Source organism: Sceloporus undulatus, chromosome 5, assembly GCF_019175285.1.
Source record: "Sceloporus undulatus isolate JIND9_A2432 ecotype Alabama chromosome 5, SceUnd_v1.1, whole genome shotgun sequence".
In the NCBI taxonomy this organism is placed as follows: Eukaryota; Metazoa; Chordata; class Lepidosauria; order Squamata; family Phrynosomatidae; genus Sceloporus; species Sceloporus undulatus.
In genome coordinates, this window is record NC_056526.1 from 62,856,464 (window position 1) to 62,881,708 (window position 25,245).

General features: G+C 38.0%; 1 protein-coding gene across 1 annotated transcript in view; it reads left to right on the forward strand.

The window, feature by feature from the left end:
* NELL2 (neural EGFL like 2) overlaps positions 1–25,245 on the forward strand; it is a 145,233-nt gene that overhangs the window by 107,618 nt on the left and 12,370 nt on the right. The window contains exon 18 of the mRNA XM_042469609.1: positions 23,275–23,415. Coding sequence (XP_042325543.1) covers positions 23,275–23,415 — 141 coding nt within the window. The remainder of the gene's footprint in view (positions 1–23,274; positions 23,416–25,245) is intronic.

Here is a 25,245-nt window from a genome sequence, read left to right on the forward strand (position 1 = left end):
TTTGGACTTATTTATACAATCCCCTGTTGAATTTCATTGGTCTCATTCACTTCCAGAAGACACAGTCAGAATCATTTTAGAATGAGGCTTTCCCCCATTCTCTAAATGGATTCACACAGTGTGCCACAGAGATATATTTTTAATTTAATGAATGTATTATTGGTGAGAAAACCAAGCATACATCTTAGAAACTTATATAAAATCTTGATAATATCAGATGTGTTCCCTAGATTCCAGTGTTACTGAGACACATTCTGAAATATAACCTCACTGTGATTGGTAGCCACTGATATTCCCAGCCCCCGTCAATTTGTGTAAACCTCCTTTAGAATCACCCATGTTAGTAGCAGCCACTGCTAAATTACACAAATTTTATAGTTAGTTGATGCATAAAGTTATATATTCAGATACAGCTATACTAAGAGTACAATCTCAACTGGTAAGGCTACCCAAAGACCAGCTAGGCCAACACTAGGCCACCTGAAGCTTTGCTGAGTTCAAACCAATTCAAGCCTAAGGGCGTATGGAATGACTTAAGATTACATTTGCCCTGGCTTAACTTTGTGCTGGCATTTTGGCTCTGAGTCTAAACTGGAGGAGATTCAGCTCTTCACTCACCCCATCCCTTCTCAACCTCCTTTTTAGTTCTTCTGCCTTTGGTAGCAGTTTGCTGATATCAACCAGCAGAGGAGCACAGAAGAGAGATCAGAAGATACTTGTGACATCTTAACCTGCTATAGCTGATATGTAACTGAATTAGAATTGCACTATAAGCATATAATGACAGGGTATGATACTTGGAACAAGAGAGGAAAATGAAATTAGGTGGGAGAACTAGAATGTCCCCCTACCCAGACCCCCCTTGTAGGGCACAAAACATGGAGTAGCCTGGCTATGTTCATAGTGTTCCTTGTATTCCTTGGCTGAAGCACTGTATGATGAAGACCATTTCCATACAGCACTTCAGTTAAGAACTCAGCTTCTCTTGACTTCCCTGTTCCTTGCAAGGAGAAGCAAAGTGCTCTCAGTCAGTGCTTGCATGGGAAGGATCAAATATTTGCAGGGGAGAACAATACAGAAAAATCCCTAATTTTAACTTCAGATAGCAATGGGGGAAAGCTTGGGAGAAAGTAGGAAGTAATGCATGAACTTCCAAAAGGCAGATTCTGGCCCTTTACCAGCAGGATTAGGTCCATGGGCTAAAAGTACTGGCCTTTCTAGTTCAGAGGATTATCATTTCAGTTCAAGTCAATTATTTTCCTAGATAACTGCCCTATACGAGATCTTGTGTTTTGTATCATTTTCTATGACAATCAGATATTTAGTATGTGTGTTTGTTACTCTTTACTGTAATGCCAAATTTTCAAGTGACTTCACCATTATAATAGAAAAATTCAGATTATTGGTGTTAGTAAAATTGGCTTATTAGTATTCAGAATATACTTAATTGTCATGAGAAAAAAATTCAGCTGGATCTGAGCAACATTCTGTCTAGTTCAGCATTTTACCCATGCAATGAGCCAAAAGGCCTATGGGACATGAATACAACCATAGCAGGATGTGAGTGTAATATCTTGTATTCTGCAGCAACCAAGGAATAATTGAAAAGTAACCCTGTTATGACTGATAACCTCCCCACTCCGCCATGAATTTTATATAATTTTCCTTTACAGTCATTGCTTTAGTGGCAGCTATGCTAATACTATAGTTTAGTTATTGGTTGCATAAATTTGTTTTGTCTGTCATGTAGTCAAAACCACTACAAAGCTTGTTAAGTGTGCTGATATTGCTAAACTTCCTGTAGCTTTTTAGCATGTCAAATATCAACAAGAGACTTCCTTTCACTTGAGGCTGTAGAAAAATAACAGCAGTCAAAACATACTAGTCATTTCCAGTAATGTTCTATATCCAAGATTCTAACTGGAGACTTAGCTGGATTGGGTCATGCAGTCATTTTTTAAATAGACCTTGGTGACTGTATCAAAATCTAATGAAAGTATGGTCTTTGTTTTTCTTAACTCATTACTCATGTTGTTATTAACATTATTAAGAACAAGGTTGCATGGAATACACTGTGAAGTCATGTATGTGTATTCCCACCTGTGGTAGGTGACTCGAAGACATATGAACACACACACACCTCACTGTAGTGCAGATGGAGCATGTTCCTCTGCTAAGGAACACCAGTGATGTTCCATGATAGACTTACTGCTGTGCATTGCAATCTTATCCTCTTTACTTGTGCGTAAATCACAACAAATCCAGTAAGACTACTTGTCCAGTGTATATTTTCCATTCTTAGATGAGCAGTGGGGAAAATGCAACTACTAAGGCTGTTTTTGAGACCCCCAGAATGTTCTTACCATCAGATTTTAAAATTAGATTCAACACCCTCCTCCAAATAACCCCCTTACAGGTCATTTATAGGTCACATCTTGAGCCCTGGTGGCGCAGTGGGTAAATGCCTGTACTGCAGCCATTCACTCGAAACCACAAGGTTGCGAGTTCAAGACCAGCAAAAGGGCCCAAGCTCGACTCAGGCTTGCATCCTTCCGAGGTCGCTAAAATGAGTACCCAGACTGTTGGGGGCAAATTAGCTTACTTGCTAATTAGCTTACTTGCTAATTAGCTTACTTGCTGTTCACCGCTATGATCTTTGGAATAGCGGTATATAAATAAAACAAATTATTATTATTATGACATAGTATGCATTGTTGCTGAAATCCCAAAAGTAAAAAGATGGGCATTAATGCTTCTTTGTGACCACTTTAATGGCAGGTTTTGTGCAATGCCGTGTGAAATCATTTCACATAATTATGTGATTTTTCCAGGATATTCACAGGATACACTCCCAATCTCCTTCATGCGATAAACTTATAAGACTCTGGGAGACCAAGGTCTGAACATTTACTTAGCCACAGAAACCCACTGAGTAAGTTTGGGTAAGTTACAAGTCTGTCTCAGCCGTAGAGGAAGAAAGGGAAAGCCTCCTCTGATAACATCTTGCCAAGAAAACCCTAGGATAGGGCTGTCATAAGTAAGAGTCTACTTAAAAGTACATAACAACAACAGTGCAACAGCAACATCCATCATGTATTAAAAATCTTCTTTTATGGGTTAAAAATGTTTTAACTACTTCCTGTGAAAACAGTAGAAGTCCTGCTGATAATGAAAGAACTACCAGTAAGCCATATCTTTCAAGTGAGGTTTGGATTGCTTCCTTCTTGTTCTTCTTTCTTTGACGTGCCAAAACCTTACCACTAAGCAAGAGGCTTTTAATGATGGGTGAAGTTCTTCTCTTCCCCTTCCTTGATGCTTAATTTTTTAAAAATTAAACTGCTCTTTTAATATAATTTGTTTAATTATATCTTAATATTATATCATTGCAATTTAGTTGCAAAACGGGATACAAGCCTGGGTATACTCTCTCTCTCTCTCTCTCTCTCTCTGTCCCTTCCCTCAGCAGCTGGTTGTTAGCTTGGGCTGCGAGGAAAAGCTGAGGGATAACAGAAAGAGAGAGAGAGAGAGAGGGGAGAGCTCAAGGGGACTCAAACAGGGAGCAGTTTAAACATCCCTGGTTACGGAGGAAGGTGGGTACTTCTTTTAGGAACTTTATAAGCAGTATTAACTTATTGCCCCTATATAAGTCTACCCATGATTTTGGAGTCCATTTTGGGGCATAAATTTCTCGATTTATAGTCTACAGTCAGCCCTTCTTTTACGCAGGGGATCTGTTCCAGACCCCCGTGTAAAGGGAATTCTGTGTATGCTCAAGCCCCATTTAAATGAGTGGGGCTCATGCACACATGGAGTGGCAGCACAGTGGTGCATGCGCACTATGAGGGCATACGCCATTATCCCTTATGGGGCGCGCTGCCCCCTTTCCCAGGAGCACTGTTTATACAGTAAATGGATAAATGTCTTCAGATATCGTTGGTTGGTAGATCTTCATAAATAAAAGTACTTTTGTAGAAATGTGAATCACTTGGAAATGTTTCCTTACATTAATCCTTAATGTAGTAAAATGATTAAACTCCAGATTGTTTTTTGTAAAATTAAATACTGTAACTGTGGCATGACCTATACTGCTCATATTGGCTCTCTTGCAAAGGAGTTAACAAGTTTTCTTATTAACGAGAGAGAAATCTAAGGTTTTGAGATAGGTTACAGAACAATGTTATACACTTAAAATGTTTTTTTCAGTGGTGGTAATGACAGTGGAGTAAATTAGATGAATTCTACCAATTTCTAGTCACTGTAGATTCTTTAAAATTCAATGTGTATCTTAGTCCTATTTCCATAAATCAATCTTTCACCCACTTTTAATCAGTATTCAGGATTAATATATTCCCATTTCTACAGATCTAAAGAGAAAATAGGTCACCATTAATGTTTGTACTTTTCAGTAAGTAAGAAGTGTGCCAGGATTTAATAAGTCAGACAGGGGTCAGTTTCAGTGGCTCCTTTCTGCCATGAGAAAATGCATTGTAGTGCATTTTTTCCTAATCAACTTAAATGTTTTACAAAAGAGACACTGAATTTTCTTGTCAACTTAATCACACCACTGAAGGAGCTCACACATGAACAATCTGGATGGGATAATAAAATAAATCTTTTATCTCCTCACCCCACCCCACCCCACTTTCTCTCTTTCTTTTTAGCCAGGGGTTCCCCATCATCAGTGCAGGAAAAACGGATAATATTCAAAAAGTTCAACTGCTCATATTCCAGGAGAATTGCCATAGGGTTTTTGTTTGTTTGTTTTCTTTTCTTTGCATTAGCAACACAATTTACATGTAGAAAATCACCTTAATATATCTTTAGATAACTATAATTGATGGGTTCATTCAAGTCATTTCTGCCTTAAGGAGACTCTAAGGCATGGGATTGTCTTGGAAAATTTTGTTCGGAGGAGGTTCAGCTTCTCCTTCTTCTGGAGGCTGAGGGAAGATGACTTTAGGTTTCCATGGCTGAGCAGAAATTTGAACCCTGGTTCCTAGAATCCTAATCCAATACTCAAACCAGATACCACACTGGCTTGCAAGTATAATTAGGAGTTCACAGATAGCTGCCTAGCTTGCTAGGTAGCTGGTAAGCCAATGATGCATGGTAATCATATTTGTGGTTGCCACCAATCATTGCCCTCCCCCAATTTCACTGACATAATGCTTTGGCCACAGGGCTGTGTAAGTTGGGGACACTGTGCTGAGCAGGGAAGTCCAATTTTTGAAATGAGAGTGATGACGCATGTACCACTACTGATGCTCTCCATATAAGTTGGTATCATCTTCTGCAATCTTGCCCTTTTTCATTGAGTAGGAAAGTCTGAAGCTGACTTGTGTGCATGTTAAAGTGAAGACATATAGAAACATCCCCCTAAAATAAAGCCCAATTCTTTATATGGCAAAATCATGTTTATTCACCAACACCTTGTTTAGATCTTTCCAGTCAATATAAGATCAGATTGGTCCAGATAGACCCATTCTCATTAATCACTTTAGAATTCCCAGTGCAGATATTCTATCTGAATGGGTTTTTAATCTGTTCAAAGAATGCTTTTGATCTTGCTTTTAATAAATGTTATTTGAAATAAAAACAGTTGGACCCATTCCAGTTTAAGAACACTGTCAATATGGGGAGGAATGGGTCATCTGGCACTCATTACTACTTTGGCAACGGAATGTATGCCTCCTCCTCCCTCTGCCCTCATTTATGGAATATAAGGGTGGGGTGGGGAAATGATGATATGGTGTTATGAACAAATCCCAAATTGTCACTGACTCTTGTGCCCTTGAAAATAGCCAACAAGAGGGAGAGAGCAGGACCCTGTGATGCCTTGTGGTAGCCTTGCCAAACAGAAGTGTGATGTTTGGGTGGATAAGACTGAACCTTTTGTCCTTAAATGCTGTATATATAAATGAAATATGCACATGACAGTTCAGCAATATATTATAATATAATTTCTTTCTACATCTGAAGAGAATAAAGAATGACCTTCATGATTCACTCCAAGCTATTTCACTTATGAATTATAGTCCATTATATAATTATGGGAAATATGTGAATGATGACAATAGCCACCCTTCTGGTTTCTCTTTCCTCTCTTCCATTTTAAGGGATAGCAACCATATGCTTATATTTAGCATAAAGTAAATATAAACTTGTATATTTTTATCACTAAAACTTTAAATAGGTAGACAAATATATATTTTTCCATGTGTAAGCAGAAAATAAAATACGGTGTCTTTTCCATAAAATAAGACTACTCGATACAGTTTCACCTTTAAATCTAGATCTAGAAAGGCAGACCTATAACAGAAGTAAGCTGGGTATATGGATTTTATTACAGGGTTGTCAACTACTGCAAATAAGAGTTAGATGTACATAAGGAAGGAAGTCACTCCATCAACTTTACTGCACTGTATTGAAAAGGATGTGTATTCCATTTTCCTTGGTGTGTTGATAAGATGTACATTACTATCTGTGGTCTCAGGGACTACCCATATTCAATAGTGTAATTAATTAATTAATTTTGTTTGTTTCTAAAAACACTATACAGAACAACACAATAAAAATTCAAAACCTAACATGATAAAAAATACAATGCAAAGATAGCTTGATAATATACAATGAAGATTATGAGTTACAGCCAACCAGAAACAAATGAAAGGGATTAAACTAGCCATAGTTTATAAAGTGGCTAGAACTAATAAAAATACCTTAATTGCAATTAGAGTAGGCATCTTGCTTATAACTTTGTTCTTACTTTTACTTTCTTTACTTCTGCATGTTCTGTACTATTGAATTTGAAGAACCATGTCTTCTCACATGAGCCTGCCTGAGCTCTAAGATTTGCAGGACAGGGGCTTCTGTCTCACTGCCTTCACAGGTGCGGCTGGTGGGACATAGGAGAAAGCCTTCTCTTTGGCTGCTCCCACACTTTGGAACTCCCTCCAGAAAGATAGTCCAGCAAGCTTTTAGAAACTGAATTTAACAAAAATGGCTTTTATGATGCTGTTCTATTTTTAATCTGTTTTAAAGTAAGTTTTTTTTGGTGAGGTTTTTGGGCTATGTGGCCATGTTCTATAAGAGTTTGTTCCTGACATTTTGCCAGTATCTGTGGCTGGCATCTTCAGAGAAAGCCACATAGCCCGAAAACCCCACAAAAAACTTTGGATGCCAGCCATGAAAGCCTTCAACTGTTTTAAAGGAAGTTTTTGACTGATTTTGATTCTGTTATTATTTAATACTGTTTTAATCTTGTTTTGTATGTTTTTAACTTTATGTATTGTCTTGTATTCTGTCTTTTCATAAGGCACCTTGAATCTCAGTCTGGGAGAAAGGCAAGATATAATAAAGGGATGGATGGATGGATGGATATTCCTTTTTTATATAGTTGTCAGCTACCTAGCCTAAATGGAATTGTTAGTCCCAGCTAGGGTGGGCCCACTGCACCAATGGGATTTACACAGTCAGTGCCCCATATCCACAGATTCTACATCCACAAATTAAAAAAACCACGGCCTGAAAAAATATTTTTAAAAATTGTAAAAAAACGTTGATTTTGCCATTTTATATAAGGGACATCTTTTTACTATTCTATTGTATATAATAGGACTTGAGCATCCATGGATTTTGGTATCCACAAGGAGTCCTGGAACCACTCCAGGAGTCCACTGTACAGACCTAGTATATTTCCATTGAATCAAGGGGTTTACATAGTTATGATAGTGGTTTTGGTGGCAGTGGTGGTAGCAACACAAGTAATATACTGAAGTAGAAAAGGATAATAGTACTATTCCATTCTTGATGAAGAAGCTTATGCCTGATTAGGTTACCTTGTGGGTCAGATTCTTCTTTAGGTGCTTTTAAGACATGTGCCTTTATTCACTAGGGGCAAGTGGTGCAGAGAAATATATTTTCATGCATACAGAAAAAAGGAAGTATGTTGAATCAGATATTTATTTGGAATTCTGTTATGTCCGCTAACAGGTTTCTTTAAGATTGCAGCCCAAGGGACAAAAGGATAGGGAAGATTACATCTGACACTTAATTTGCTTGTTTAAAGTGTGTGCATGTGAAAAGTTTACCCTATCATGGAGATGAAAAAAATTGAAAAGCTGGAGGCAAATTAATACAAACTCTGCTCTTCATATATTTTGAAATAAGGAAGAATGATCATTCATCTTATATGGAAAACAGTTTTACTTTAGAGAATGAATTAAGAGTAGGCTTGCCATATCCCGCCTGGGGGCAGGACTTTCCTGGTTTGGGGCGGATCTGCATGGTCCCGCCCCGGTTTGTCCCCGGCCTTGGGCTAAGGGGAGGATTCCCTTCCCCGCTTGGGCTCCGCTGCCGCCGCGGCGAAAACAGGGCCCAGGCGGGGAAGGGTAGCCTCTGTGAGGGGAGGATTCCCTTTCCTGCTTAGGCTCCGCCGCCGCCACGGCAATAACAGGGCCCAGGCGGGGAAGGGAAGCCTCCGTGAGGGGAAGATTCCCTTCTCTGCTTGGGCTCCGCCGCCACTGCGGCAAGAACAGGACCCAGGCGGGGAAGGTAAGCCTCCCCTCAGCAAGGCTCCTTTTCAAATGTAGGACACAAAAATGTGTCCTACATTTGAAAATTTTGTCCTACATTTCTCCTGGTTTGGAAGTCCTCACTTATGGCAACCCTAATTAAGAGAGAACTTTGGAGGCAGCTGTATATATGTGTACTTTTCAGGAGAACAGAAAGCAGACATCCCTAAAGATTCTTGAATCAGTATCTAAATATAGTAATAGTATTCTCAATTAGTCTCTCTCTTCAATGGGCACTGACACAGTCAGTGGCACACATCTATGTGTGTGTGTGTTCATTCCATTTTTAAGCTGTTCAAGCATGCATACAATTCACACCTAATTAGGTACTCTGAATCATCATCTTCAATTGTTACACGTGTCATATCTTTTGATGGTATTGGCTGTGTAATATGAAACTGTCATAGCTTTGGATGTCAGTAGGTCTGTGATTGATTAATTTCTGACAGCAAGGAAATGTTAACAGGGTTACACGGGGAGGCATTCACTGGAAAAACCCCTTTCATATCTATCTAATTTTGGAGCACTGCCATGGCTACACATGAAATAACAACACGATTGAATTTCCTTTTGCTGGCATTTAGCAGGACCTGTAGGGGTGTACAAAAATCAATGGGGGATCAGGAGTGTGGAAAATTACATACTCAAAGAATTAATGAACTATAATTCCATGCTACATACTCAATCAGATTTTGCTCCCTTTTCATTAATGGAACTAAATTAGTTTTCCATGGACAGGGTACTTTAAGAAAAGCACAGACATGCCCTTGCAAAGATACTAAAATAAACCCATATGTTGTAAGAATAAGTTTGCTTTTTCACACAACATGACACCAAAAAATATTTCTCTAAAGACTTGTATTAATTCAACCTTTGGAAATGGATTTGCTGTAACTAATTTCCTACTCACTTTGAGAGATTAATGCTTCCCGATAATTCCTGTAAACTTCTTGCAGATCTGCAGCTTTCAGCAATACAGGAAAGGAATATCCATTCACTTTTCAGAAAAGATGCAGACAATTGAACTATTGGAGAAAGGACCTCCAATTATTTTCAATTTTCTTTCTTTTGACTACTGTCTACAGAAGAGCAACTTGTAGCCTCTTCACCAAAGATGGTGGACTCTCATCCAGGTTTAGCATTGACTATGCTGGCTAGGGCTAATGGGACTTGAATTCCAGCATTTGGAAGGCTTGTCTCTTTCTATGAAAGAGGGTATTTTATAACAGTTAAAGGTAGGCTGAAAGGCTGGTTTTCAAACATCTGGCAGATTTCTTTGAGGTGCGTTATGTAGTGATAAGAACATGCGGCTGGGACTTGAGAATTGAGGTCCACATCATGCCATAAAACTCACTAGGTGACCTTGGGCAAGTCATTTTTTCTTACCTTGACCTGCCTCAGGGGCTTGTTAAAGAGAAAAGCTGAAACTGGGATGGGATGACTTTGGGATATGGGGATTGTTTCAGGACAGAGGCATCACTACAAGGGCTGAAGTTGGGCAGCACCAGGTGATACCTCAGAGGGGAGTGAATACTAGTGGGGCTGAGGATGGGAAGGGGGGAGGGATGCCAAGTGACAGACAAGAGCCCAAGGCAGAGGAGAAGCATGAGGCAGAGGGGGCAGTTGTGGTGAGCCAGGTACAGCCAAGGCAGATACTGATGGCTGGCTGCTGTGCAAAGCAGGGGGTGGCAGAGGCAAGAATGGGTTGAGGTGCAGCAGCAGTCATGGACTCCTCCACTTCCTTGCTCCATCACTTTCCTTTCCCACCTGGCCAGCAGCCCCACTAAACCCAGAAAGGGCTGCCAGATGGTAGCTCCTCCTCATCTCCACCAGTAACCATAGTGGGCAGATGGCACACGTGCCTTGGCTGATGGATCAGGGTGGTTGGGGTGTGTGCCAGGCAGATTGAGCAGGACAGATATTGAAGTGAGGTAGTCAGAAGCAGGAGGATAGATGGTGAGAGCCTCTCCCTACCTGCTGCTCCTGCTGCTTCTCCTTTCACTACCCCCTCCACTCATTCTCTCTCCCCATGTTGTTTTCCCTATGGTGCCTGTCTTCCTGGGGGTGACAAAAGAATTATCACACTATTCCTAGTGATGCCACTGTTTCAGGGGTTATTGTGGTGGTGACCAGCAATGGCAACTTTATTTTCTTTTATAACTGCAAAAAATATTAATTATACTGTTGCTTCTGGTGGCAGAGCTTTTCTCAATGGCTACCAGCTGCCATTCTTTCCCTTCAACTACAGTATATATAATGCTATATAGTGTAAATATATCTAGGCCATTTAGCAAAGTACAATAACCTCCCAAATTCACAATGCAGTGATACCTTCATTGGGCCTACCAAAAAGTATGTATGATGCAAGCTTTCAAAGCTCTACTGGCTTCTTCATCAGGCAAAGGTATGATTTAAAAAATCAAACAGAAGGAAAAAAATGATGTTAATCATAGGCCTAAATTTTGACAAGGTATGGAGAGGTATTCATGCAGGGAGGCCCTCCTCCTTCTGGCCATGTGGGTACTGGGCGATTCTTAAAGTTCAGGAAATAAAATTTAAATTCCATTAGCAATACAAAAGGTTACTCCCTTTGAGATTCAGTTTGTCTCCACCCTTTGGAGGCTCTGTCAGCATGTAAAGTGACTGTTCATCTTCTCAATATTTCTTCTAAAAAAATCACAAAATAATTACTAGTGGCATGCTAATATTAGCCAACTATTTCCCACAATTCTAGTGGAACAGCATTCCATGCAATGGCAATTGAATTATTAGTTGGTGTGAAAATTGTATTTCCTTGGTTGTTTTTTTTTTTTTTTTTTAATACAAGTGAATACTAGAGAAATTATAATATCCCTGATATAGAAGCACTTCTGAAAGTCATTGCCAGGAAATATATTCCAGTTAAAGATTACCTTCCACTTAATTTTGTTCCAATATCAAAATTGATTGATATGATTCCCCCATCCCTCCCTCATCTCTTGCGCTAATCCCAAAAAATTTAGTGTATTCCTATTGGACAGTTATAAATGTGGATGTTTTATGGGTTGATCACTGTTTTTATGATTGGGGGGAGGGTTGGGTTTTTGGGTTTTTTTAATAGTAATTTTTAATTGTTTGATGTTTTAATCATACTGTTGGAATCCACTTTGATTCCTTTGGGAAAAAGCAGAATACAAATAATAATAATAATAATAATAATAATAATAATAATAATAATAATAATAATAATTGCCGAGTGCCTACTTTGTGGCCATACTGATGAACACTTTAAAATATATATATTTTAAGCATGTGAATCCTATGCATAGTTGATTATCCAGCCTCAGAAGTATTTCCCATTGATTTATTTGACACTTATTCCTAGCTGAGTATTTATAATATTGCATCCTAAATCTGCCACAACCTGCTTTTACTTTTCACTTCCCAAGTTTTTTGCTGTATCATTTTAAAAACTGTTTTCACAGTTGCCATTTTCCCTTGCTTTACTGTAGGACAGCCTATATATGCCATCAAATAAATAAATTTTCTCAGGCTAGCAATCTACTGCATATCAATATATATAGAATTTTGCATAGACACTTAAGCTTATGACAGCTAGAGTACAATCCTTAGAGGAAAACTCATATTTTTTTTAAAAAAAATTATGTCCTATCTGTTTGTGCATGGTTCTACTTATCCCAGTTTCATTCTCCCAACAACTCGGTGAGGCAAGATAAAATGAGTGAGGGATTGTTCCAGGTTTGACTACCATGAGGTAGTAGGAATCCAAATGTGGATCTCACAAGCTGTAGCACAGTACTTTTATCGTTACCCACACTGTCTCTGTGTCCATTGCCATTTTGTAATGAACTTTAAGATGTTTTTTTAAATGAACCTTCCAACCAACATGTTGAAGATTGCTGTGACAATATATTGACATGTGACCAGATCCATCTGTCTTTGTATATATGTCAGGTTTCTCTGAAGAAGAAGCAGTCTTAAAATTTGGTTATATGTGTCCAAGATCAAGATCTCTTAATATACAGTGGGTTATAAATATTTAAATAAATACATACATATATGCATACATAAATTTAATTTGAGGAACAGTCTTGATGTCCCTGTATACCCACTATATGTGCAGACCTTTCCTGAAAATGAATGGGCAGGGAACTAATATGCACAATTTAATGGATTTTCATGATTCTGGATGAAGCATCTGAGTTGTACCACCACCACCACCACCATCTCATGAAAAAAGTAGATTTTTTACTCTAGTACTTCAGTTCACACACACAAAATGTGTGGCATGACTCCTCTTGTAAAATCAGTAAGCTGCAATATGCACTGCACCTAATTTATGACTTCCATTAATATGCAAACTGCCATTATATATATGCTCATATGCCTATTTTAGACAAAGTTCAACATGTACAAAATTGTGTGGGGTGGAAGAAGGATAAAGTATATTATATGTATCTTGTAAACAAATTTGAATCACCTTGCTGTACATTTTAAAAGGAAAATAGAACCTCACTTATTTAAAAAAAGCACTCTCCTTAATCTCCTTGTGCCTTTTTCTGATCCCCTACAAGATGTTTATGGAACATGTAGCAGTAATATAACTGCAAGAAAGTCAAAAAGACTGATAGCTTATTTAAACACAGGAATAGCTGCCATATATCAAAATACTTCTAGGCTGTTATGTTTTCCAAATGGAGGTCTAAAATCCATGCACAGTACTGTATTGAATAAATCGTGTGATTGAAGAGAGAGGTGTCTTCAAGAATGCTAAAGTCTCACAGAACACTGAAAGGCAACACTGCTATTTTGTTTGTTGGAACATAAAACATAGAATTTGCAGCATTACAACCATCCTCAAATGCTTAGTAAATACAGGTTTGAAAAATTATTATTATTATTATTATTATTATTATTATTATTGATAATAAATTTTATTTCTTACCCACCTCTCCCCAAGCCTCATGGCAGGGTACTATATAGAGTAAAACACATAAAGCAATTAAACACTTCAGTTAATACACATAAACATAGGATACATTAAAATCATCCAACATAAAATTAGCATTATACCAAATTAAATACAAATCAAAATATATATTGATTTGATGTGTTTGGTCTTGTTAGCTGAGACAGAACTCTAGCTATATTAGACAAAATGCTTGCACATCTAACATGGAGAGCTAAAATGCTGAATGCACTTATTAGATTTTGAAGTGTAGTACCCTCCCTTGAGTGCTGTCCCCCCATTTGCCACCATAAACCTTTTCTCTTCCATTCTCTCATCTCATTCCCTGTCTGTTGCCTTTCATGGTCTTATCCTTTCACAAACTAACATATATGGTTATTAAAATGTATAAAGTAATCCTATAGCACCGTCAGGAGGACTAACCGAGAGAAAGAAAAGCAAGTTACAAAAACAGCTATGTCTTTAAATAATGATGTGAACATACATAAATGATGGTAATAATTGTTAATGTTTTGTTTTAATATTTATTTAAATATTTATAACCCACTTTTGTCCTATTGCCATGTACAACATTCTTTATAATGCTGTATGACACAATGGAATTTATCACACAGCTTACCTTCCGCCACACTCCCATTGCATAAACGCCACCAATCTGCGATGGGAGCCTCCTGGTGAGATCGTGCATGGTGCAATGCTTCCATTTTCATCATGGAAGTGTTATCATGTTTTAAAAAGGACCCTTTTTAAATAATGGATTAAATCATTATTAAAAAGGGCCCTTTTTAAAACACTTACAATAACACTTCCATGATGAAAAAGGAAGCGTTGCACCATCCGTGATCCCACCAGTTGGCTCCCATCACAGATCGGTGACTTTTACACAATGGGAGCTGTGTGATAAACTCCATAGTGATATTCTGGAGGAATGTTAGTATCATGATGGCCGTATTAATTATTATTATCCCACTATTCTGGCAGCACAGCATGGAGCACGCTACCACCATCATTAAATTTTAAAACAAACCAGGACTCTGCATTAAACTACCCTTTCATGGAACCCAGGTTAATTACCAGTTGCCTGCCTGAATGAAAAAGGGTATGCCTGCCAGCTAAAGGATGGCATGGAATGGATCAGTCTAGCCTCCCTTGAAAGGGAAACAAATTGATTTCTTTTTCCAGTCCTAGTGATTCCATAAAATAAGAACTGCCTGCCCCCGACTGTCAGTTCTGCAGTCCCCAAAGCAGCCTCTATCCCTTTACTTACTTGCAGCATACCTCCAAAGTGACCCAGAGCAGTTTACTTTGGCCTGTCTGTATGGGGTCTATATCAGCATCTTTTGCCATTGCAATATACTGTGCAAGTACTATGTATCTGTTACAATTTTTAATCCCTTTGCTATTTCACGCACACACACACACACCTGCCCCCACCCAGTGATGCCACTGAAGTTAGTCACTGCATATCTTGTTCCTAAATGAACACAATGAATACTTCTTATCACTTCTCTATCTTTGTTCAGGATGATAAGAGAACAAAAGATTTTTCGTATTTACATGAGTAAATGCATTTTCCAGTTTACAAAATTTCCAGTGCTTTTTATTTTAGGCTTTCTTTAATTAAAAGAAAAAATTAAATACTATAACAGTTTTAAAAAGAAACAGAGAAGGCTATAAGACAGAAATGTATAAAATAGCTATTACTAGGAAATAACACAGCCTGTGGTGGATCCATGTCCTTTAAAAAGAAAAAGATGAATAGGCTAATAACTAACAACAAAATATCAGTCATTAAAAGAAATTAATGATGGATTATCAACCCAATTTGTCCTCAGTCTTAAAACAATCAGAAATAGGGAGGTTTCTATTAGAGCTTGGAAAAAATCCCTTTTTGTGGGGAAGGACTACCTCTCCCAGAAGCTCTGGACACCATGGTCAGTGCCCATGATGGGTAATTGTGTGAATGATAATCTACAGAAGAAAGCTCTCCAAGTTTCAGTGTGGATCAAGTCAGTACACATCAGAATTCACAAAGAACTGAAATTCTCAAGCATTTTTTATTCAACAGTTAAAAAGATGATGATGATGATGATCCCATCTTTCTCTCACTATGGGATTCAAGATGGTGCACAGCTTATACATGTCTGAAAGTATGCAGATGTCTTCAGCTGGCATGCTAAAATAGATATAGAATTCATTATTCTTAAAACGTTATCACTATTATTAAGTGGAAACCTCTTCCAAAACTGACTAGAAAAGGTTTTGCAGAACATTCAGAAGATGAGCTTGTTAACTCATAGAGTATGTGAGCAAGATTGTTCGTGGCTGTTGCTATAAATTGGCTCTCAGCAGCACTGAGATGTGTTAGTTTTGCCTGCTTCCTTTTTAATGTCATTACTTTGCACACTATTTCATTATATCAAAATGTTCTTTCTGGGATTGTCTTTTTTCAAAAAGGAGCAGTTCCGTTATAAGAAAGAATTTTCTTATATTTTTAATATTACACTGCATTTCACTAGAAAACTTTGTTGCTTCTCATAGGTCATAGCCGCAAGTAGGCAAAATTTTCCAATAAGTTCATAATCACCCATTAAATCACATGTGTTTTAATCAACACAAAATATTTGGCTATAGATAAGAAAAGAAGGAAATTCTAAACGGAAACTAAAATAGCATTGGCTGGAGTGACTATGGCTTCATCTGCACTGCAGAAATAATGCAGTTTGACACTGTGTTAACTGTCATGGCTCAATGCTATGGAATTCTAAAATTTATATTTATCATCACACTAGAGCTTTTAGACAGAAGAGGCTAAACATCTCACAAAACTACAAATCCCAGAATTCCATAGCATTGAACCATGCCAGTAAAAGTGGTATCAAACTGGATTATTGCTGCAGTGTAGATGCAGCCATAGTAACTTGAGTCATCGATGCTATTTTTAGTGTGCTACTAATCCTTTATTAAATACAGTGCTATTCATTCTTTATAAATTTAATGGAACTTATTAATTTCATGGACATTTTCTGCTTTTTCCTTTTTTGGAAGAGGGGTATGGCTTTGGTCTTAATATTATTCAAAAGCACAGTCAAACAAATGTAGATGTGGAAAGGTGGACCTCATTAAACCCCCATTCATACTAAACACATAAAGATATATAAAAACCAAACTTTCAGGGCAATAGGAGAAAGTTTTTGAAATCCTAATGTGACTCAGTATGTGCGTGTTTATATCTAGATCAATGTCTAGATCTCTCTATATATATTGATATACATATATAAAATTAAACTAATTGATTTCCATAAATTTTATATATCTATATATAAACAGATCTGGATGTTGATCTATATACATACAGTGTCACATTTGGGTTTCAAAAACTTTCTCCTATTGCCCTGAAAGTTTGGTTTTTATACTAAAGACATTGCATCCTAAAGATCCAAGGAAATATTTCCTAGCATTTTGCTGTACCTTAAACTACCATGCACCAGGATGCAGGATTTTAGTCACATAATGTTGCAAAATCTGCACAGAACTAGATCTGCAATACTTAGAGTATTCTGCAACATTGTCACCAGTACAGTGTCCCCCAGTTTTAGCAACTTGCCATGCTGTATAGATTTTCCCCTCCTGCAAAGCAAATAAATTGTTTGGGACAAACATTGTTGAAGCAAATCTATTGATTCTTGCCATTGGGGGACTTTTCTGTCTTGGGATTTATAAACACATCAGGACAAAAAGAAAAAAGAAGAAAAGTTACCGTGCTGTTTTTCAGAGAATTATGGACAGTGAAGCAGAAGTGATATGTGTAAGCTGTCGGTAGGCTGGTCTTGTTCAGAGGAAAGAGAAATGTGATCCATTCAGGTCACACTGGAATTGATTGGGATCAAGAAATACTTGACAATTCAAGAACTCTAAATGTGATGTGATTTATTCCACAGTGTTTTAAGTGTATGAGTGGACATGGGGTGTTTTGGACCTAGCAGAGAGGCTATGGCTTTGCATTTAGCAAGAATGAGCACAGACCACATTTCTTTGGACCCAAAAAGACCATGAATGTATTGTTATTGCTGAATAGTCCTGGCTCAGAGCATTGGTCTAGACTGAGGCAATGGTCAATCCATCTATCCATATCTTTTTATGCACTGTGTTTTCCCCAAGCCATGACTCAAAGCAGCTTACAAAATAGAGAAAATTACAGATAAAAGCCCATATAGATAAAAACATAGAAAACAGTGTGATTAAAATAGATCTTCAATATTGACAAAATTAAAGTCATTTAAAGCATTACTTTACAACAAAAATGAGCAGTCGAGGACACCAAAAAAGAGGTTCCTTTCTTGTAAAACAATCAATTCCCAAAACTCATCAGCTGGCCTATGTGTTGGCTAATGAAAAGCTATTTATTCAGCCCACCTGCAGATTCACACTGGAATGACAGATATGGAAATCCACTCAGGCAAAAGCCACTGTGTGGTTCACCTGCTACTTGGAGAAGGATAGAGCCATTGGTCCCCAAGTTGGTTGCTTACACCCCCAAGGAGATTCCGCCTAAACGTTAGGTGGTAAGAGTTTTTTTACAGTAGAATAGGCTGCCTCGGAGTGTAGTGGAATCTCCTTTGGAAGATTTTAAGCAGAGGCTGGATGGCCATCTGCTAAAGTGCTTTGATTGTGTATTCCTGCATAACAGGGAGCTGGACTGGCTGGTCCTTTTGTTCTTTCTCAACTCTGTGATTCGAGGTTCTCTCAAGTAGCATACACACATTCCATACTAGATATAACAAGTGCATAGGCCCCAAACTGAATACATCCCACATGACAAAACCACCCAGAGTTGTGATAATCATTATGCACAGTGTATACCTCTAACAAAAAAACCCCACTCATCTGTACAAAATACCAAACTCTGAGGGAGGGTGAGTTGGGCAATGTAGCTGACTGTTAGCATGACAGGGCAAGCCAGTTATATGGGGCAGGGATGGATGTAAATGAAGCCTTCACTTGCTCCCTACCAGACAACCAGGCTGGCTCTGATTGGCTGGCCTTCCCGTGCCATACAAGCACCTGGGGCTTCTGTGAAACAGAAATAGCCACAGCACCTGGAACACAGCACCCATCTTTACTTCACCTGCCTACACTCTGCAAACTGACGCTCCTGGTGAGTTAGGAAATGGACTTTTTGGGCCATATAATAACTTTTGAATTCTGACAACTCACACAATACCAGGGTTTTTTTTTTTAAAAAAAAAAGTGGAATGCCTTACGTGGAAATGGACCTTAGGTTATTTCCTGAAACTTATTTTTGCAAGACCTGAGACTGGATATACCAATTTAATATATAGAGACACATACACCACCGATCTGATTAAATCAGTGACAGAAAAATTCCAAATATTGGGTCTCCCGCACAACTTTAAAGACATTGATGTGCAATACTCAGCATCTGCTGCATGCTCTACCTGCTCCCCAATTGGTTTGGGACTGTGCTTCAACCCAAAGGGGCAAAATATTTAGCAAATTTAACAATCTCCAAATATCATGTGGCATTCAGCAAAGGCCAGTTCAGTGTAATTCCTTGAGCTATGCTAGAGGGACGTTTCCATCGAATTGAATATAAGGATAGAATTTGTCCATGTGGAGAGTGCCAACCAGAATCCATATCTCACATTCTTATTTATTGTATATTTTATAAGGATTATGATTAATTACCCCTTTATTAAATAGACATCCAGGCAGAACATCTGAATGGTATCTGAAGCTTTTATTGGCAGATGAAGACAAAAAGATCAGAGAGGAAGTCACAAAGTTTATTTTCTCTGCTATAAAAGTTCGTAAAGTCATGTGCTGTAAAGGCGAGTAGTGATGTCCTCTCCATGTTCAAACACTTATGGAAAATTGGGGTGGGCTGGATTATGAAGTGGCAAGTCTGTTACAATGTATTTTACATGTTCGTTTATATGCTGTGTATGTACTACTCTTGCTGTTATTTAATTTGTTGCTGTTGTTGTTGTTTTGCTTTAATACTGCCTGTGGTTTGTTAACTGTAATAAAGGCATTCATTCATTCATTCATTCATTCAAAAATAATTATTATTAACTTAGTGTACGTAGGATAAGCAGCATTGGAGGCAGGTATGAACATACTTGAGAGAAGTTGTGCTTACATCTACTCAGGCATTTCAAAAGGATACCATTCAGGGGTTCACCAAACCACATAATCCTGTCCTTCTCCTGGTGCAAAACCTTTATCTTTTACAACCTCAATTTTTACCTTTGCATGCCTTCCTTGGGTTGCCAATCTAAATCTGGAGAGGGCTCCTGTATCTTTAATGGAGTGACTTTCAGCAGGTGTTGCTTGTTGTGCTCCCATTAACAAGTGTAAGAAACCTTTTAGTGTATTTATTCTGGCAACCCTATATCTCCTTCTATAGGAGTAATTCTGCTTTCTGAGTAGTAGAGCTTTAGGCATTGCAGAGGGTTACAGACCAATAGTCTGGGAGAGGCACTGAGCCAAACATTCTCCTCTTCTTTTGTGCTATAGAGGAATGACCACAATAGCAGCCTTAGACCTCTTTTACTATAGATTACTGTTCAACTCTGAGCGCAGGCATTTTAAGTGGAATTGGGTTGCAGTCAGGCAATCAGTCATTTCTTTAAGGCCAGCAGAAATCTTCCATCAGCATATTCATGGCAGATGCTGATACATAACTGCATTCAACAACTTTGCATTCTGACATACGGAAATGAGAGGAAAGTATTTCTTTCTTTATTGGCATGTTTAAAAGCATTTCATCTCAAGTAATATTTCTTGTGATATTGTTTCACCAGTTAGTTGGAAAATAAATACACAATAGTTATTTTGGCTGTCAGTTTACCAATACTGGCATGCCATTCAAAACTTGTTTCCCCACCCTTGAACATAATCAGTAACAGAGCTCATAAGAATGCATAATGCAGCCTCATTTCCTTTGGATATCTATGCTTTGGAAATCCATAGCTTTGTGCCTTATAATTGGCTAGAACAGGGAAATTACCCAAATGGCTCGAATGTTCTTTTGACTTTTTTTGTTTATCATTGGATGAAATATGGACCTATAGTAGACACATGTGTGGATGGAGCCAGGCAAGCGTCAGGCAGACATCTTGGAGGAATGTATCAAATTTAGCATTTCTACCCCTTTCTCTCCAAAAGAATTCTAGAAATTTCAGGAAGAGTTTGAAGCCATTTACACTTACTTTGCTTTGGACATGTCACAACATTATTTGACATGATCTAGTCTAGTTCAAACATTGATCAGAGCAGAGACTGCAGTCAAGAAATCAGATGAAGACTAGGAATGGGACGAGCAGCTATGAAAGAATTAGATGAAATTCTAAAGTGTAAAGATATACAACTAAATACTAACACTAGAATTATCCAAGCCATTATATTCTCCTTCACCACATATCTATGTGAGAGCTGAACATTTAAGAAAGCTGACAGAAAATCAACTCATTTGAGAGGTGGTGCTGGAAGGAAGTGCTGAGGATACCATGGATAGCCAAAAAGACAAATAAATGGGTTATTGAACAGATTAAACCTGAATTATCCTGGGAAGCCAAGATGATTAAACTAAAGGTGTTTTACTTTGCCCACATCATGAGAAGGTATGATTCACTAGGAAAGGTGATAATGCTAGGCAAGGTGGAGGGCAGTAGAAAGCGAGAAAGAGTGCATGCCAGATGGATGGACTCAATCAGGGAGGGCACAAGCCTGAATTTATGGGACCTAAGCAGATCATTGGAGGATAGAGGGTTTCCAAACCAATTGGGTGCCTCCCAGTTGCAGACTAGGCATCTCTCCCTACCTCCCTTTGCAACTATGAGGCTACACTACATTGCTTCTATAGTTTTCAAGCAGAGTTTTCAGAACTATTCTTAACAAGCTCTCATTTATTAACCACAGTTAATAATCTTTAACCCAGTATGTGGCACCAGGAGCTTCCCGATTGTAGGGCACTGCTTTTCAATATATATGGGAGAACAGATATATGCCCATCCTCACTGCCAAGTACTGTTAGGTTCTTTTTCTCTAAAGCAACAAAGATATAATTGCTGTCCTCCTTTCAGACTCTTTCCTTGTATTCCATTTACACCTTCTTTCCAAGAGTGTGTAGAGGTCAGGGGCAGCAGTGAGGGTGGGCTTAGATTTGCAGAGTGTTTCCTGAGTGTCTGCATTCTATAGCACAGCTTGCTTTATTGGTACCTAGGGACTGGTGTAGATTTTCTTTCCTAGCCTTGAAAGCATAATATCAGTACCTTTCTCTTCACAGTACCTTCAGAAGCAAAAAGCATTTGGGAGGAAGGGGATGAGAAGTTGAAAATAATTGCAGTGGGGTTTGGCTGTGCTGCTAAATACTGTACTGTGAAAGCACAACCAGAAGGAGATTTGATTGTGTAATCCAGTATACTAACAAAACTATATGAACTGTGGAAATATTTTGTTTCTTTTTAAATGATTTCAGAGCCAACACAAATCATTTGATTATATAAAGTGAAACATTTTGGAATGCAGTCAAAGAGTTCTGCTGTATTAATTTTATCAGTTACACATTTTATCCACGTACAACAGTGAAAAACAGCAGCCAGCAATAACCTTTGGGCCTGGCATAATTGGGGATAACAATATTGGTAAACAAAAGAGTAAAAAATGAACAATTTTATTTTGAGATTCATTGGAATGTTATAATGCTTTTAAGAGAACTGAATTCGTTTTGTTGTTGTTACTTAACAAGCTGCACAGTATTTTATTATTTTCCCTTTCCATTTTCTTTATTTGCAATATCAGCAGATGTCTAGTTCCAATGCTTTACTTTTATTTAAAAGCTTTAGTTTTGTACTGACTTGAAAAATAAATATGTAGGTTTGGACAAGGGTCTATTTCAGATTGGAAAAAAACCCATGCTAATTGTTATGAAAGCAGATTTTGTAATTCATATTCAAAAATGTGTTTTGTACTTTTGTCTTAGTCTCTTATAATTCCTAGGAGCATTTACCCTCGATAATGGGAGTTGGATTTAATGTCTTGACATCTACAAAAATAGATAATTCTGGTTTACATGAGGCAGCCTGGTATACACGATGAAGGAAAGGATAAATTGCTACAAATATATTACTGGAATCCCCCCCCCCCACTTTGCCATGGGCAACTGATACACCCAGTAGTCTGCTTGTTGTTTTCATTCAGTGAATAAGCTAGAAATGTTTAAACGATGCAGGGTATGATTTAATGTTTGTTATTTGGTTTAGAGCTACCAATAATTTCTCACTTTGCATCTTTGTGAGTAGATCTGCAATGTTTTCATTCCTTTTCCATTTGCAGAATACTACATTATGGAGTTTACATTCTTATGCTTAGTAATATTGTTTGGCAATAGCAATCACAAGTACATTTCTGTACCGCTTATTAGTGCACTTAAGCACTCCCTAAGCTGTTTACAATGTGTATGCTAATTACTCCCAACAAGATGAGTACTCATTTTAGCGACCTCGGGAGGATGCAAGCCTGAGTCGAGCTTCAGCCCTGGGCTGGTATTGAACTTACAACCTTGCCTTGTGCCACCAGGGCTTAGGATTATTGTATATCCTGATAATGTATGTTTCTTTTGTTTGTCCACAAATAACAGTCACTCCTGTTGCCTGATCTTCTGTTGTAGATGTGTGTGTTTTATTTCCTTTTCTGTTTGTTGAACAGACATTGATGAATGTTCAGATGGCTTTGTTCAATGTGACAGCCGTGCTACCTGCATTAACCTACCTGGATGGTACCACTGTGAGTGTAGGGATGGCTACCATGACAATGGCATGTTTTCACCTAGTGGAGAGTCATGTGAAGGTCAGTAAAAGGAGCAGCAAATTCATATCATGTGGCTGTGTTTTCTGTTTTAGTAATGATCAGTGTGTTTAGCTTGGACTGAAAGTTCATTGTCCTAAAATATATAGGTACTTTCTAACTCAGACAGCTTACACTGTGAATAACAAAATGAGGCAAATGGAGAAATAAAGGGTGAATAAAATAATAAGTTACACTTGTGGAATAAATGCTTAGTTGTAAAATCCTTAGGGCTGGAGCGTGGCTTTGGTGCAACTTCTGGACTCTTAGGATGCATGCATCATTGAAACACCATACCTCCACTGTGTCTCGAAGCAGTTTTATTTTGGCTGTCTGTAACAGGCCTATATAAACATTATACTATAGACATTGTTTACCTATCCACCTGTTAACTTTTTCATTAAAGAAAGAGAAAAAGAAACATGCAGGTTATACAGGCAAATTACCTTAGCTATGCAAGCATTCCAAGAGAAAAAAATTGACTCCTGAATTGCAAAAGGTTTCCTTTTTTCTTTACACATACATAATGATAGAATGTATTATTTATTTATATATTTTAAAGAAACCTGCCAATGCACTGTACAACTTTTTCCACCAATGGGGTGACATTATGCTGCTTTCACAATTTGTAGAAATACTACATTTAGGAAGAAGGCAATTTGAGCAGAAATACTGCAAGCTTAGAAATACCGAGATTCTTGGGTGCTGTTACAAATGTTATTATATGGAACAGCAGGTTAGTGGGTATGCAGTTATTTTAAGAAGCAGTTGTTCCAAAATAAAATATTCAGCTGTAAGTTTTTATTTATAAGCTTTGGGTTGAAGTTAAAAAGGAGAATGTAATATGTTCAACAAGGATCTATTTAAACCACTTTGAGAAGAAAGGAAGAGATTCATTTTCTATAAACGTAAACATCTAACATTGTCTCAACATTTTGATGTCATTGACTGCCCAGAAGCTGTACACAATCAATTTTTCAGGAGGAAAAAGGATGAAATCACACAATTTCTTCCCTGGGTTCCCTTCTCTTCAGAGTGAGAAAGAAAAATTGGCCTGCATCAATTCTGGGGAGGGAAAACTCCCAGACAGATGCTACCTCTTGCAGGGAGAGACAGGGCTATGATGACACAGGTTCAAACCTTCAGTTTGCTTGCATCATGAGAGCCGAAACTAAAATCCAGAGTGAATTCATCACACCTTTGCCATGGAAGCCACCAGGTGCCATCAATTCAGTACCAGAGACAGAATCAAAATGTTCTTCCTTTCCCCTCCTGGTGTAAAAAAACCTCTGCTGTAGAGAGGTAGACCTCTGGTGCTGGCTATTTCTGACAAAAAGAGGGATCCAGCAGACGTATACTGTTGAATCATGACCCTAAATAATTTATAGCACAACAAGATTTTTGAGGATCTTTAGAAATATCATATGTTATTCCTTGAATGCCAATACTTCTTTCCAAAATGCAGAAATAATAGAGCAATTTCTGAATATATGAAAACAGGCCACAAACACAGCAGAACATTTCCTGCAGATGCCTTGATCTTTTATGACACATCTGGTATAACTCTATGGAGTAAGATGCTACAGGTATATCAGCTTTTAAAAAGGAGATATTTATGTCACCTGAAAACAATGTTAATGCAACATTTTATTCATCCAGTTCCATTCTCCTGGTAATATGCAAGGAATTCATGGAGTTCAAGCTATTTTTCACCATTGACATTCTTAAAATTTATATAAAGGAATCCTAATGAAACCAAAAGGAAAGAGTGGTTTAAGATCAGAGCCTCAAGTGGGTGGGTAAATTCTGGGTGAATTGTACCCAATTTCAAAA